The sequence below is a fragment of the Durotheca rogersii genome (assembly GCF_024521655.1).
Source record: "Durotheca rogersii strain YMJ 92031201 chromosome Unknown GGS23scaffold_3, whole genome shotgun sequence".
Taxonomy (NCBI): domain Eukaryota; kingdom Fungi; phylum Ascomycota; class Sordariomycetes; order Xylariales; family Xylariaceae; genus Durotheca; species Durotheca rogersii.
This window is the reverse complement of record NW_026251234.1, coordinates 1,423,182-1,439,213: the sequence shown is the minus strand read 5'-3', so window position 1 is coordinate 1,439,213 and position 16,032 is coordinate 1,423,182. Positions and strand designations below refer to the sequence as shown.

The following is a 16,032-nucleotide window of genomic DNA, read 5'->3' as shown; positions in this document are numbered from 1 at the left end:
CCATCCCCTCATGCCTCTCCGCCTCCCGCCCTAGGCGCAGGGGGGGCCGGCCCGGACTTACGACGAGGGCAGTGGCGGCGGCGCGGGATATGCGCTCTGCGCCCAGCCGGCCACGGAAGCGCGCCAGCCCAATGTCGACGGCCGCGGGGGGGGGGGGGGGGGGGGGGGGCGCGTCCTGCCCTGCCCGACGCACGTCGACCTTCGGGGGCTTTCGCGACCCGTCGGCGAGCGCGTGCGGGGCTGACGTAGGCGAGTAGGTAGGTGTAGGTGGGTAGCCATGTGCGCTGAGAGGGGGGAGGGGGGCGGGATGGCAGTTTATGGGTTTGCGGATTGGGACGATGCTGCTGCCTGCATATGTAGGTACGGCATTTTGTTGCCGTCGCTTCGGCGGCCGAAGCGTGAGAGCGTTGCTCTCAGACGCGGAGGCGCGTGCTAGGTACAATACCTACCTACCTACTGTAGAGAGGCAGGGAGACAGGTAGATGGGAGGAGAAAGTGCTGGCTCTAGGTCGTACGCGCCGCCGCCGTTCTTTATCCGACGTGAGGAGGCAGCTCCCTATCCGATGGCTGATGCCCCCCGCTGAGAATGGGGACGCCCAAGGTGATTGCTAGGTATCGTGGCGCTGCCGCCTGTCCTGGGGCGGACAAGGACCGTGTAACCGCGTGTACGGGCTTACCTACGTGTATTGGCATGCATTCGATGGCTGAGCCACGCCGTGGAAACGCAGAGGTGAAGGCCTGTTCGTGAGCATCTCGAGTCGACGAAGAGGTGGTGTTGATAGAGAGACAGGCTGCAGGATGGAAAAAGTGTGGGATGTGCATCCAGAACGGGTTGTTAGACTTGTGGTGGCTGTGTAGCTGTGGCTGGTGCGTTTAGCGTCGTTGGTAGTGAGTGAGGCGCGCTGGTTCCATCGTCTACTTTTTACAACTCGATCCGCCTCATGCCCAGACAGCGTTCATTCTCAACCGCCAAGGAACGGCGTCAATTCATTTTCATCGCCGGTCATCGTGCTGTCCGTCATCGCGACCAGCGACACCTCCAGCTCATTCTTTCTGATAAGGGACCCCGGTTTCGCTCATCAGGCTTCATGTCGACATCGCAGGGGAGCTGTCTTATGCCTTTATCCGCCCACTGAGGTGAAGTGCAGCGTGGGCAGTCACGGTTGATGAGATTGAGCTCCGGCGTGGCTTCCTCTGCAGACCCGTGGCTGGGGCACCTTTGTACCTTCGACCTTCGATCTCGACAACGCCGACGCATTTATTCACGCAACTCGCCTTTGCATTCTTAAATTTGCCCATCTCCTCGCCTGGGCAAGAGGCCCTCGCTCCTTTCACCACCCAAGTCACTTATTCCGGTGAATAGAGGCTTGGGGTTTCTCATCTCGGCGGCGACAGCTATAGGTATGGTCCGTCTCCGTCTCCAGACTACGCAGGGCAGCCTCTCTTCCTGAAGATAAGGAGAATTCACTTCCGCCCTGCCCAGTGGTGTCCCGGGAGACAGACGGCAATTCACAAGGTGAGCATTGTTGAATCGGCATACGTTTTGGGGGGCTTTGCGTTTGCGCAAGCACATGCATTTATTTACTCCTGCTGGTATTTCGATTCGCCGACCTGCGGCCTCAGCAAGTCGCCCCCTTTTCGTCCTTTATCGCTTGTCATCATCACCAAGCCAACCAAGCTACGGAGTATATCAACCCGCCAACATATCGTCTCTAGGTCCAACCACTGTATATAACTAGAGCTGCTGTCTGGGTTCTGCTCCTTCGTCCTCTTACATCGGCCTCTTCTCACACTACGGCCACCTCGTTGCATCTCGCTGTACGGTGACCACTTCATTCCGGTCAACGTATTGCGCAGCTATTTCATACCTGGGGTCATTCTTCTCCCTCCTGCCCTTGCTTGTATCTACACTCTCCCCGCTCCTCAGGAAGTTTGTCCAGAGGAAACTCATCGCTCGACTTCTGCGTCTGACGTTCGTCCGTTACCCTAGGCCGCCAACCTGGCCATGGCCACTCAGACGGAAGCGAACGAGGCGCCGAACGGGGCGCCGATCGAGGCCGAAACCACCACGGCTCCTCCTGCCTTCTCCTGGAAGTAAGTAGACCCGGATTTATCACGTGGTTTGTTGGCTGCTAACCTACCTGAAAGGGATCCACATGCTGTATTTGTCATGATTTTCGTTGGCCAGAAGGAGAGCCCATTCGGAATTCACATGGACTTCCTCTGTTCCAAGTCAAGTTTTTTCCGCTCGGAATTTTCCCAGGAGAAGAAGGAAAAACTCGAGAATCTATTCTATCTCCCCAACACCACCGAGGAGGTTTTCGGCTATGCCCAGAACTTCATGTACACCGGCAAGCTCTTCACTAGCGAGGAGCCGACCCCTGGATACGATGCGTTAATAGAGACGTGGAAGCTCGGGAGGGAGCTGGGAATTGATGGGCTCTGTGACGAGACTCTCGAGGCTATGGCTGAGTGCCGACGTATCACACATCACATCCCGGCCACGCCAACCCTTGTCAAGGCGTGGAAGCAGAGCCCCGAGGGCTCCTCGATGCGCCAGCTCATCCTCGACTGGGCCCAGGAATATATTCGTTCCTCCGAATGCAAGCAGGAGTTTACCAAGTCTCTTCCTCAGGAAGTGCTGAGTGAGTTGGTGATCGCCATGAGTCACATGAACTCCTCTCCCGTAATCCAGGTTAACGCTGCCACGTCTCCGGCGAGTCAGACCCAGCGCAAGAATGTTCATTATCTAGAAGGTGATGGAAGTGACGACGAGCCTCGCGTAAAGATGCCCAAGTCCCATAAAGTCAACTCCACCGAGAGAAGGGCTACCTCTAAGAAGTCCGGTACGTCTCCCACAGCTAAGCCGACTAAAGCAAAGAGGACAAGCCTCGGCTCGCTCGAAGAGAAGCAATATTCGTCAGATCATAGGTTGAATTTCTGCGCCGACCTACTTGTTAAGATGCTTTCCGGCCCTGGTAAGCCAGCCTTCCCTCTAATCACATCCGTCTCCCTAGTTGCGTCTCGTTTCACTCGCTCCTCGCCCCTCCCCCCATGCTAAGAATGCATACACATAGGCTTCTGGACTCGTCTGGTGGGCCCGTTCCGCTACCCGGTGAGACCCGTCGAGGATGGAGTCCCCGATTACCATGACAAGATCAAGAAGCCGATGGACCTGAACACGATCAAGGACAAGATGAACAACCGCGAGTACAGCAGCCACGAGGAATTTGCGTCTGACATGCGCCAGATCTTCGCGAACTGCTACATCTACCATACCGAGGACTCGCCGATATGGGCTAACTGCCAGAAGTTCGAGAAGACGTTCGAGGAGAAGTACGCGACCATGAACAAATGGGTCTCGAAGTTGGAGGGCAACGAGGGCACCTAGTGCTCGACGGTAGTCTGCTGGTACACACACGGATGCATCCGCACCGAACGTACCACCCTATTTTCTATGTTCTTGATGGCGGAGTGTGCTGCCATTGTCCGCTCTCGGGGAAGCCCGGCTCAGCCTCCCCGCTGGACGGAGTGTACGACTAACCGGATTTCGCACAGATACCCGAGTGTGACTGGGCGTTCGGCAAGACGCCCTGCACTTGCAGCCCCTTGTCTGCTTTTTTTTTCCTTCCCTGTCTCATACGATCGCCGGCATGCCTCGCGGCTAGGACACGGCTACCATAATACCCCCATTTCCTCCTCATATCGCCTTCGCCCCTCGTCTTCCTCCCCTCCCTTCCCTTACCCACCGCTTTTCCGTTGTTTCAACCTATACCATACCATACGCGCTTGTAGCTGGCATGGAAGGACGGATGAAAGGGGAGCAAGACCACGTGTGGCTTCACTTGGTCGCAGGGGGCTTGTTATTGTTGGTGTCATCGCCCATGATCACGGATGGCTCGTGGTGTCTGCCTAGTTAACGGTCTACGCTTACTGTTGGAGGAAGGGGGTAGGGGGAGCACTGGATGTTGCGTCAGGTAACCTAATTCTTGTCATCGATTTTTACTTTCTCACTGAACTAGAGGTTACTACGATGTGTGTGCGAGAGAGAGAGAGAGAGAGAGAGAGAGAGAACATTGTGTGTGTACGTGTGTGTGTGTGGATTCCGGATTGTTTCCATCTTGTGTCTTGTCTTGTTCATGTTGGCATTCACTATCTATCTTGATTCTTGTGTGTATATGAGTATCTCCCTACGGGAGAGGAGAAGGCAGGGCCTATCAGCATATTTTACCGGGTCGACGCGGACTAGACATTGTCGTGTCTTTGGTGGAAAAAAGGTGGTTTGGGGCCTTGGGTTCCCGACTCGGCTTGGTATCTAGAGATAGGTAACTCTATATCGTTCAGGACTCCAAAATACCAGCCTGCGGTTTTTTACACCGTCCAGTCCCGCGTAGAGTGACCTCGGCTGGCGAGCTCCCCCATCTGGGTTGTGCGGTATCTCCGAGTATAGCTAGAATCAGGGCTGGGAATGCCCATTCGGTCGAATACACAATCGATTAAGTAGCTTTCTACTTGTCGGAGCGTCGAGACTCGGGCGGCACTGAACACCCAGCAGCACTACCACCTACACTCATTGATCACGTCACCCCCCGACTCTACTCCAGGGTCTCCTGGCGGAATGTGTCATCTGTGGTTCACATTACTAGGTACGTCTATCTTCGTTTCATCGACGCGCTCTCCTGCTACTTTATGTCCTGTGGCTGTCGAAAGACCTCCTCCCCGAACGGCTCACAAATTCTCGGGACCCTCGATCTCTCCGCCTCGTACGCCTCGAGGAAGAAAACGCCTTTGCTTTGTTATCTTGTGTCGTAGTTCGTATGCCGTCGTCATTGCGCAGTTGCTTGGTTGATTTCGTCATTGCTTGGTTCGTCGACTAACTCTCGCTCTCTCTCTTCTTTTCCCTAGATCTTGTAAACTAGATTCCCCTCTGTGTACCTGTGTTTTATTGAGTCAGCCGTAGAAAAAGAAAAGAAAGGGACATCGGTTGGTGTCGTCTAATTTTGAGCCAAGGAGGAGGGGGGCAAGGGGGGGGGGGGTAAATAGCAAGGTTCGGGTAGAGTTAGAGTCTGAGCACTTACATGATCTGGTTCGCGTCGTCCATCTGCTTGAGCGCCTTGATCGCCTCTTCCTGCGGGAAGGGTGGCGCGCCGGCGGCGCGGACCCGCAGGTTCACCGCCTCGATGACCTCGGCGACGTTGGCCGAGTCGTCGTCGAACAGGTCCGAGTTGAGCAGCTGCCCGAGCGCGGACCGGAACGTCGCGAGCCGCTCCACCGTGATGGGCGCGTCGAGGTAGAGCGCGGCCGTCCCGGTCGCGAGCGTCGCGTCCTCCTCCTCCCACTCGCCCTGCATCTCCTCCTGCGTCTCCTCCTGCGTCTCGAGCTGCGACGCCGGCAGCGACGACGCGAACGAGATCTGCGACGTCGTCGGCGCGTTCGACGACGACGCCGCCACCCCACCGCCGCCCACCACCCGGTTCGACCGCCGCGGCGTCGCGTCGTAGAGCTCCTCGTCGCCGTCCTCGTCCCGCGGCGCGGGCGAGGCGCCCGCCGCGTTGCGGCTGCCGTTCGTCGACGGCTGCCGGCGTGCCGTCTGCCGCGTCGAGGGGGCCGTCTTGCCGCGCGCCGCAGACCCCCGGTAGGCGCTGTCGCCGCCGTCGCCGCCGTCGTCGTCGCTCGAGTCCGACTCGTCCGACTCGACCGGCCGCGTGCGCCGGCGCTTCTTGCGCGACTCGTCCTCGACGACCTCCTTGAACAGGGCAAAGCGCAGGATGCCCTCGGCCGCGAGCGCGTCGCGCTCCTCGACCCGGCTCGAGAGGCGCGACTTGGCGTGGGCCGTGGCGAGACGGATCAGCGTCTCCAGGGTGCGGACCGTCAGCGGCGACGTCCTCCGCTGGTTACCCTCCATCTCGTCGTTGCGGAGGCCGACGTAGATCTCGGCGATGCGCTCCGACGCGTCCTGGGTCAGGACCGGCCGCACCCTCGTCTTGGCGTACTGGATGTACTTCTTCATGAACGGGATGCTCAGCACCTCGCGGCGCCGGTTGGCGCCGCGGCCCGAGGTTATGGTCACGCCGGCGTGCAGCATCGCGTCGTACTTCTCGTACACCTCCGTAGGCTGCTGCGTCGCGTCGTGGCTCTGCAGCGCGACGTTGAGGGCCTGCTGGGCGTTCTCGCGAACCGGGGCGCCCTCGTCGGTGCCGGGTTGCCGGTAGCGGTGCATGCGCAGGACGTGCTCGGAGACTCGGCGGTCGCGGGTGTCCTCGATGTCGTCGGTGACGACGAATAGGAGATCGAAACGCGAGAGGAGGGAGTCGGGGAGGGCGATGTTCTTGTGCGGATCCTTGTGGGTGTCGTATTGGCCGAAGATGGGGTTGGCGGCTGCGATGACGCTGCAGCGGGCGTTCAGCGACGTATGGATGCCGGCCTTGGCGATAGTGACGGTCTGCTGTTCCATGACTTCGTGGATGGCGACTCTGTCGATATCCGACATCTTGTCGAACTCGTCGATACATACCACGCCCCTGTCGGCCATCACCATAGCGCCTGCCTCGAGCCTCCTCTCGCCCGTCTCCTTGTCGGATGTGACAGCGGCCGTCAAACCGACGCCCGAAGAGCCGCGACCGGTGGTAGCAATGGCTAACGGTGCTGTATTCAGAACGAACCGTAGAAGTTGGGATTTCGCCGTCGAAGGGTCACCAACCATAAGGATATTGATGTCTCCTCGAAGATGTGTGCCGTTCTCTAGATTCTTCTCCATGCCGCCGAGAAGCATGAGCAGGATCGCCTTCTTGATGTAGTCGTGGCCGAAGATGCTAGGCGCTAGCGACTGGGATAGAAGCTCGAAGAGGTTCTTCTTCTTGGCGACCCTGTTGATGTTGCGAATATCGGTATCAGTGATGGTTGCTGTTGCGACGCCTCCGCTGGCTTTGGACGAGAGCAAGACGACATTGTTTGCCAGTATTATCGTCTTGAATAGCGCGCTGTTGTGATTCGTATTGCGGTTCCCCAGGGTCCGGAAGATACCGACTAGCTGGACTCTGTCGCCGGGCTTCACCCTGTCCACCAAGTCGTCGTCGAGAATGACATCGACGCCGCGGGGGAGCTGACCGGCGGGGGCTCTCTCGGGCATTTCCTGTATCGAGATGGTCTGGTGATCTCGGTAGGTGCAAAATCCGTACTCTGTGAGGAGCGGGTTTCCTTCTTCGTCTTCTTGCGGATAGACGCTTGACGTGGTCACGCCGTTGGTCATGGTCTGGTCACGATACTCGCGGAAGTGGAAGATGTTCTTCCTCTCGTTGTAGTGTACGCTCTTGACAACTTTCGGCCGGATAAGAGAACACCGAGTGACAATACCTTCGATCGACACCATATGGTTCAAGTGACTCGATGACAGGGTTCTCGGGTTGCAGGCGTTTAGGCCGAAACTGCCCGCCCAGGCGCAGTAGTACAGGACATCTTGATCGGTCTGGTCAGGGCGTGCCTGTGGGATGGTCTTGACGATCTCCTTGAGCGCATGATTAAATGCTAGAGTAAAGTCGAAGGGGTCGAACAGCAGGCCGTCTGCCAATTCTGGGTTGTGATCGCGGACGTGGTCGAGGTTCACTACGAGTCGTCTCTGGTTTTTTTGTATCATCACGATGATGTCGGATCGGTAGCTCCTCGCATGTTGATCATCTAAATCACCGAGATTCCGTCAGCTCTCCCTCAGGCGCTAGCCGCCACCGCGGCTTCTTGGTAAACTTACGGGGGTCGAGGAACTCTTCGGCTAAGCGAATGCGCTCCTTGGTCGCCTCATCTTGCAGTATAAGACCGTCCATGGTGCGGATTTCGCAAACCTGGGGTTTTTAATACTCTTTCTTCGTAGGAAACCTCAACAGTCAGACTGGAAGTATCCGCGTAGCGGGGCTATGGATAATCAGTTGAGGACGGCGCAGTTGTTTAATATGACCTTGAAATTGTTCCTGAAGGGGATGTCGGGCGATATGGATAGGTGGGGTGGGAGGTTGTGGACGAAAATGGGAATCCAAAAAAATGCACGTCGCGTTTGTGGGCGCGCCCGCAGACGCGCTTGTCGCGACACGCGTCTTAAAGTGGTTGCAGCTGCCAACTTCATTCCCGGCAAGTACCTAGGTAGTTTCCCGACAACCTCCGGTGTCTCTGATTAGATAAGCTTATCGCTTTCCCGGCAGACGCCTTAAGCACCTTCTAAGTGCCTCTCTATTTTAGGGCAGTATATAGCATAGCATAGCAGTTATATATTCACTTCCAAATATGGAGACTTGTATACGGAGGCAATGTAGAGAATCAAGACCTAGATCTGCGGTATACATGCATCTTGCAAAAGGGGGGAAAGTGCAGTTTATGCAATACCCAGGCGGTTATGTTGGTCATGTAGGCATTTCCTCATCGTACCTATACCTGGTCCAGGGGGTATATGCACATAGCGGTAAGGAACCGACTTATAGCAAATACAGGTAGGTAGTTAAGGGAGCCTGGCACCCCATCTCAACGAATCGGTAACCGGCCTCAGCTTTACCTCGCGAACCGCCTTTATTCTTTACCTCGCACTTCGGACGGGGAGAACCGGGAAGGTGTGCATGTTTCAACGAGCTACACTTGAGCTGCAACTTGTAACAGGAGATATGGATGAGGTGGGTGCCGCGCCTTAATAAGTTGCTGCTTTTAGTGTGTTGCTTAGGTAGTCTTCCACGAAAACTGGGTAACCCGCATCCTAGCCTGGTTAGTCAGGCAACGCCGCTCTTGCTCAGACTTTCATCACCCTTGCTCAGACTTTTGATCACCTTACCCACCCCCTCTACTAGAATATGTACAAACCTGTCTATTTATAGCTAATATCGCCTTGTCATTGCTCTATATCTATTTAACTATATGCAACCATCGCTATACGGAGTAGTTAAGGATCCAGGGGCGCGGGGGCGAGCTCAAGTCAGCTTATAAGCCTGGCTCCTAGCACCAAGCTCAGCCTCTACATAGTGCATGTCGCGAAGGTGCCGAATTGCTCCTGCTGCCTCCGCCATGGGAAATAGGTTTAAAGGTCAAAAACCCTTTGAGGTGTTAGGTTATGTAATGTGCATTGCTGACGTAACACGCCTAGACCTTGCACGTGCAAACTCTACGACTCATTCGCATCCATGTAAAAATTTTGCTTCCTTGCTTGTTACGCACCCTGCATTATGGCTTCTATGGTATGTTCCTCTATTGGCAATTCGGCTCCTTCATAAGCCCGCAGCTAGCTCAAAGACACTTTACTAATATGACACAGCGAATTGTACCTCACTTGCAGTGGAGAGCCGTTGCTCGTAATGCGCTGTTCTGCTACTCCCGGACTGTCGGTGGCCGCCCCGGGTCACTGTACTCGGCTCTGTCGCAGTCTCGCGCCTCCAGCAACACCTCATTTCGACGACAACAGTTCGACGCTTTTCCCTCGCAACTCGAAAACGCCGCCAATGCATCTTTCATACCCTCCGAGAAGTCTGTGGTTACCCCTCAGACTATCACCGAGAAGATTGTTCAGCGGCACGCCGTCGGCCTCGCCCCTGGCAAGAAAGTCAGGCAAGGAGATTTCGTCACGCTACGGCCGAAATGCATTATGACACACGATAATGGTTGGCCAGTCCTCAAGAAGTTTACGGAAATTGGAGCCTCTAAGATCCATGATAGTCGACAGGTTGTCATGACCTTGGATCATGACGTTAGTAACGAATCTGAGTCTAATCTTACTAAATATCGTCTGCTTGAAGAGTTTGCCCACAAACACGGCTGCTTCTTTTCTGGAAAAGGACAAGGGATAGGTCATCAGCGAGTTATCGAAGAGGGATTTTCGTGGCCAGGAGCAGTCACTGTTGCGAGTGATAGTCATTCCAATATGTACGGCGCTGTAGGAAGTCTCGTTCGTACCCTCCCTCGCTCTCGCCGACGCAGGTTCAGTCATAGGCTGAAGCATGTCCGGCTTTTGACTAAGCAAATGCTGACACCCTAAGGGAACTCCTGTTGTAAGGTCGGACGCGGCATCCATCTGGGCTACTGGGTGGGTTGGGCAGCTTCTACATGACCCAGCAGCGGATAGCCATGCTAACACTCCATTTCAGAACGACGTGGTGGCAAGTCCCGCCTGTCATTAAGGTGAATCTTACTGGTGTCCTTCCTATTGGCGTTTCTGGCAAAGATATCATTGGTAGGTTTTTGATCTGATCAGTTGAGGTGAAGAAGTACCGTATACATACTAAATGCGATTAGTTGCTCTCTGCGGCCTCTTCAACAAAGATGAGGCTCTCAACCACTGCATCGAGTTTGCCGGCTCTGAACAGACTTTAGCAAGTATACCAGTGGACGACCGCCTTTGCGTAAGCAACATGACGACGGAGTGGGGAGCCTTAAGTGGTAAGCCGAATACAACCGATCACCCCGTTCCGACTTCTTACGCATCCCATAGGGCTTTTCCCTGTCGATGATGTGCTTATCTCCTGGTACCGTGCTAAGGCGTCCACTGCCGCTATGCTCAATAGTTCCACTAAAGAGCGCATCAACCATGAGCGAATCGACAAACTCCTGGAGAATCGGCTCACTGCTGATTCCGGTGCGATATATGCTAAAGAACTCTACCTGAACCTATCCACTTTATCACCAATGGTTGCTGGTCCTAATTCGGTTAGGATTATTACACCAATTACAAAGCTCGAGGCTGAAGGCATTGCTATAAACAAATGTTTTCTGATTAGCTGCACCAACGCCCGAGCTTCAGATATTAGGAGAGCGGCTAGGGTTTTCCTTGAAGCCGGAGCAGATGGTAAGGCTGCTAAGGTTGCCTCAGGTGTCAAGTTTTATCTCGCTGCAGCTTCCCTTGCTGAACAACGGACCGCCGAGGAGGCAGGCGACTGGCAAATTCTATTGGACGCTGGTGCTCAGCCTCTAATCTCAGGGTGTGGCCCTTGCATCGGACTCGGCCCTGGGATTCTTGAGGACGGTGAAACTTGCATTAGCAGCTCGAATCGTAACTTCAAAGGCCGCATGGGATCAACAGCGGCTTTAGCCTACCTTGCCAGCCCTGAAATTGTTGCTGCCAGTGCTATTCGGGGCAAGATTGCGGGTCCTGGCTGGTACCAGAAGCCCGAGGGCGTAGAAAAAGTGATCATTGGCGAGGGGAGTGGCGATCATATCGTTGATCAGACTCGCTCTTTTGAAAATGCCTTTGACAAGCTTATCAATGATATCGAGGGCATGGTTGCTGCTGCTGAAGGCGCCGAGGGCGCTGAGGGCGCTGAGGATGCTACTGAGCAGCAATCCCAGCCTAGTGCTTCTAACGAGGAAACCTTGACTGAAATCCTTCCCGGCTTCCCGGATATGGTTGAGGGGGAGATCATTTTCTGCGATAATGATAACATCAATACTGATGGTATCTATCCTGGTGAGTACTCTCAATCCTGTTTCCTGATCAGTCCTATTAACAAGTACAAAGGCAAGTATACCTACCAGGATGTCTCCAGGGAGAAGATGGCTGGGGTATGTATGGAGAACTACGATCCTGAGTTCCAAACAATTGCCAAGATAGGCGATATTTTGGTGAGTGGCTTTAATTTTGGCTGTGGCAGCTCCCGCGAGCAAGCAGCGACAGCCATCTTAGCCAAGCAGATCCCTCTTGTTATTGCTGGCAGCTTCAGCAATATTTTCAGCCGGAACAGCATCAACAATGCTCTTATGAGCATCGAGATGCCTGATTTAGTGCGGCATCTTCGTGAAACCTTCAAGGATGACCCTGCTAAGCCCCTGACTCGCCGCACTGGCTGGAAGCTCCTCTGGGACGTCCGCCGCTCTAAGGTCATTGTTACTAAGAAGGACGGATCGATATGGGAACGAAAAGTTGGCGAGGTGCCGCCTAATGTCCAGGAGATTGCAAAGGCTGGTCTGGAGCAGTGGGTTAAAGAGAGAATTAAGACTTAACAATAGCTGAGACTTCTTTATCTGATTATTCATACGTTATAGATGCAAATTTGAAAGACCCAACGTCAAATTGGCTAGTCTGGTCGCGATGGGTCAGCTCTGCATTGCGGTTGTGCGGATTCTGTACACTGTCCCGCACCTCCCCGTCCTCGGTATCCAGGATCACTAGATCTAAACCAGGCCTGTTTCCCACGGAAATATCTAGCATGCGTTGCCTTACAACACTGTAGTTGTGCGGAATCACCCAACGATTCCGAGCCGCAGATTCGAGTTCTTCCCGGGCCGGTCGACAGTCAACCTTTTTAAAGTGAGTCTTGAACACCATAATCCAAACATGGTGAATACATTCAGTGGAATTGTAGGTAGAAGGCTGCGAGCAGCCTTTCCACATGAAGGTAGAGCTTTGGCCTTGAACATCTAAGCCATGGCTTGAAATGAAAGTTCTCATCTCACGCTCGGAGGAGCATGTAACGCAGCGGCAATCTAGTCTCAGCCGAGGAGATTGTCTTGTGTTTCGTGCTGTGACAATGAGCCTTGCAGTATCAAAATCGATGATGCTGTTATGCGGGCATCGCTCATTAATAATGCCTTTGCTGGGAGATGGCCCAGCACATTTAGAGGCGAGGTTCGTGAGCCCGAACTGGGCAATGATTTCGACCCCCTAATCTGACTAGATTGATGTGACGTACTCCGCTTGGAAGTGTTAGACTCATGGATTCGGTGTCGATGCTCTTGAGATAGGACTCCGGTCGCGAGGTCGGAGAATTCCTCTTCCTCTCCAAAGATTACAAGCGTATCATCCTCTTGATCTTCTTCATGGAGTCCGCGTGCTGATACACTCTTCTCGGGCTGAAGAGTGGATAAAACTGAGAATAAACACTCCCTCCCAAAGGAGAGTACTAGACCTAGGGATAGAGGTTCTCGAGGTTATGGCCCAAGACTTTTTGCATGCCTATGAGTAGGGCCTGGAGCCAGGAGCCAGGCCAGTATTGCTAAGCAAAGTGCATCTGTGCACTGGCATAGGTAAGCAGGGGCCTAAACCCATGCCAAACATTTCAGTACCTCAGGCTGATCACCGTACTTACCTACCTACCAGATCACCTTCTGCTCAGGTTAAAGCAGCGATGGCTCAGGCTCCGCACCAGAAACGGATTTGGACGGCAAGAATTGTCGGGGATGACTATCGAGGTACTAGAGCCGCCGCCGAATTCAGCCACAAAAGCGCCACCCATCCTCCTTTAAGCGGCTGTTTTGTCGTATTCGCCCTCCCCCCCCTCAACTTCCACATACACGTTACATGCTACCTCTCCGTAGCGAACAGGTAGCTAACCGCTCCTGCAACCTTCCCGACCCTGCCCACCTGAGCAGAAATCACCAACGTCTACAAGTACAGCGACCGTTACGCTTTGGGGAGCAGTAGTTGGGGTTGCGCATCTGTCCTTCTCGAGTCCGCCTTAATACCGCCGGCGAGCCGCGACCATGGCGGTAGGGCTCTCGAACAACGCCCGCCACGCTGCTGACGAAGAAGCCCGTGCCGAAGTCGACGTGCTCAACTCCCGTCTCGAGAAGACGACCCAATTGACCAAGAAAATCCAAGTATGCCTTGGGAGACTGGAGGCTACGGGCAAGAGTGTGCGCGATGTCTCCGGCCCGCTCACCGGCGAAACCCAGAAGCTGCAGACGCTAGGGAATAGTACGTGTTGTCCTTCTACTCATTGTTGCCGACGCCGCCCCATGCTGAATTGCGTAAACGCCTCTAGACATCGACGCGGTCATCGCTGCGATCGAGCGCCTCCGTCAACCCGCCGACTCCAAGAATGACGAGGAAGCCATTATCCGCCAGGGCCCCGAGAAGGCTGGCCTCTCCAATTACCTCAACTCCATAAAGCGATTAAACAAGGCATTAGAGAACATGAAGACCTCGAATCTGCGCGCCAACCAGCAGACTATGGCTGATCTCCAACGTCTCATCAAGTCAGGAAATACTCAACTGGAAAACTCGTTCGATAAGATGCTCCGGGCCGAGACGCCGCGTTCGATCGAGCCGCTTCACTACATCACTAAAAACACGCCTTTTCCTCTATTAACGCAAGACCAAATCTCGCGCCTGAGTTTGATGAATGCCTACGCATCTGGCAATTCCTCGTCCGAAAATCCGCTGCTCAAGATGTACGCCGATGTGAGAGGCCAATATCTGTCCCAGACGTTGGTAAATCTCGCGTATGCCAGCGTAAACACGGCCAAGAAGAAGAGTCCCGATGCCATCTACCGGGCTGGGACGAATGGGATCGGCATGTATGCGCAAGCGATGGAGGGGTTGTTCGGGGCCGAATACGACAACATCTGCAACATATTCATGCGCCAGGACTGGGGACCGGCTTTCCAGATGACCTGTCAAGCCCCGCTGGCAGAATTGGCTCGGACGCTTCGAGAACTCAACAATCACATCAAGGCTCACCTGAGCACCGACTGCTACCTCGCATACGAGGTCACCGAGATCATGTCCAATCTGTCCAACAATATCGAGCAGCGCACTGGGGAGCTCAAGACTACCTTGGCTTCGGCACTGAAGCCTGTGCGCGAGACAGGCAAGCTCTCGCTTGCCGAGCTGCTAGAGGACACGAAGCGCAAGGTCGGGGGCCTACAAGCTCTCCCGCCAGATGGTTCGCCGGTGCCCATCATCTCCGAGACGATACAACGCTTGCAGACTATGGTCGACTTCCTCCGTCCCATCTCCAGCATTATGATATCGCTGGGTGATGGCGGTTGGAGGTCTGCCACCGCTGCCAACACGAATCTGGACGGCATTCCGAGCTTGGCATCGTTCGATATTGGCGCAGACGGCAAGGAGATTTTCGCGCACTATTGTACTGACACGATCGATGCGTTAATGTCGGCGCTCGAGCAGAAGGCGAGGACGTTACTCAAGGGTAAGTCCTTGCTGGGTGTCTTCCTGGCAAATAGCGTTGTCATTATCGAACGTATGATCCGCGAGTCCGACCTTAAACCGCTGCTCGAAGGCAGGCTTGGCGGCTTAGAGAGTTGGCGGAAGAAGGCGAAAGCTTTCTACACAGAAGCTTGCAAAGACGTCTCGATGCACCTGTTTGATGTCATCCACACGAACCGAACCCAGCGGCCACCCTCTGGCTCGTCGGAATCCGCCTCGATTCTGAAGGGGCTCAGCAGCAAAGATAAAGACAGCATCAAGGCCAAGTTCCAGGTCTTCAACATGAGTTTCGACGAATTGGTATCCAAGCACAAGACTTACAGCATGGAGCGAGAAGTAAGGCAGATGTTCGCTAGGGACATGCAGCAGATGCTCGAGCCTCTCTACAACCGCTTCTGGGATCGGTATCACGAAATTGATAAAGGCAAGGGCAAGTACGTCAAGTACGACAAGTCCTCAATCGCTGCCGTTTTCCTGAGTCTTTACTGATCAGGAGATGGGGTATCTGCCGAGGCCTGGATGGTCATGAGAACACCGGGCATCGTCTCAGCGTCGTGAAATGCGGTCTGGCAGATTCCGATCCAGCCGCCCATGTGGCGATCATCAGGTGATCCCCACGCATATGCTACGGGTATAACCCACGATCGCGGAATGTAAGATAATGCCTAATCATCCCTCCCCCCGGACGGACTTCGAGTGCGCTCAGGTGCGAGCGCGAAGATTGGAAGCGAGTGGGGGTCACTCGGTCGAGGTGACCGGATTAGGGAACGGTGCATCGCAGCGGAGCTTCCGTGACAGTACCAACGGTCTGGGAGTGGGCACGTCGATGAACGACTCGTGTCTTTTTTAGAAATGATACCCTTTGGCCCGGCACAGACTGAGAGGAAGCGGATGCTATGTAGAGGACCATCTGCCGGACCTGACCCTCTATCCCAGCGCCTGTACCCTTTTGTTGAGGGTGGTCTGATAGAGTAGTGTCCGACGTAAGACGACTACCCCGTCGTGGGGAGCAGCTCCACTAGGCTGGGCCCCCAGAGGAGATGAGATATCGAAAATGTGATATGTGATGAACGGATGCCAGGTTGGACACAAGGAATTACGTGCCTGCATCGACGATCGAAGGATCA

At 54.7% G+C, this 16,032-nt stretch overlaps 5 protein-coding genes across 5 annotated transcripts; 4 read left to right on the top strand and 1 right to left on the bottom strand.

The window, feature by feature from the left end:
- The first annotated feature begins 1,732 nt into the window (after positions 1 to 1,732).
- Positions 1,733 to 3,765, top strand: GGS23DRAFT_286235 (putative Bromodomain testis-specific protein). The gene is made up of 3 exons (XM_051512603.1): positions 1,733 to 2,094; positions 2,149 to 2,978; positions 3,078 to 3,765. Exons 1-3 carry the CDS (start codon positions 2,006 to 2,008, stop codon positions 3,389 to 3,391), a joined length of 1,233 nt encoding a protein of 410 aa, XP_051375461.1. The 5' UTR covers positions 1,733 to 2,005; the 3' UTR covers positions 3,392 to 3,765.
- GGS23DRAFT_286048 (uncharacterized protein) lies at positions 2,974 to 4,028 on the top strand. The gene is made up of 2 exons (XM_051512602.1): positions 2,974 to 2,978; positions 3,251 to 4,028. Exon 2 carries the CDS (start codon positions 3,458 to 3,460, stop codon positions 3,914 to 3,916), a length of 459 nt encoding a protein of 152 aa, XP_051375460.1. The 5' UTR covers positions 2,974 to 2,978; positions 3,251 to 3,457; the 3' UTR covers positions 3,917 to 4,028.
- Positions 4,029 to 4,901: 873 nt separating this feature from the next.
- On the bottom strand, positions 4,902 to 7,817 carry GGS23DRAFT_602991 (MCM-domain-containing protein; the record flags this gene model as incomplete). The annotated part of the gene is made up of 3 exons (XM_051519413.1): positions 4,902 to 4,935; positions 5,079 to 7,674; positions 7,745 to 7,817. 3 exons carry the CDS (start codon positions 7,815 to 7,817, stop codon positions 4,902 to 4,904), a joined length of 2,703 nt encoding a protein of 900 aa, XP_051375459.1.
- A 454-nt stretch (positions 7,818 to 8,271) lies between these two features.
- On the top strand, positions 8,272 to 11,958 carry GGS23DRAFT_602990 (mitochondrial Homoaconitase; the record flags this gene model as incomplete). Its single annotated transcript, XM_051519412.1, has 6 exons — positions 8,272 to 8,296; positions 9,312 to 9,910; positions 10,002 to 10,048; positions 10,110 to 10,195; positions 10,258 to 10,401; positions 10,454 to 11,958. 6 exons carry the CDS (start codon positions 8,272 to 8,274, stop codon positions 11,956 to 11,958), a joined length of 2,406 nt encoding a protein of 801 aa, XP_051375458.1.
- Positions 11,959 to 13,314: 1,356 nt separating this feature from the next.
- GGS23DRAFT_285737 (Cullin repeat-like-containing domain protein) lies at positions 13,315 to 15,480 on the top strand. Its single transcript, XM_051512601.1, has 2 exons — positions 13,315 to 13,651; positions 13,719 to 15,480. The coding sequence occupies exons 1-2, from the start codon at positions 13,438 to 13,440 to the stop codon at positions 15,392 to 15,394; spliced, it is 1,890 nt and encodes a 629-aa protein (XP_051375457.1). The 5' UTR covers positions 13,315 to 13,437; the 3' UTR covers positions 15,395 to 15,480.
- The last annotated feature ends 552 nt before the right edge of the window (positions 15,481 to 16,032 follow it).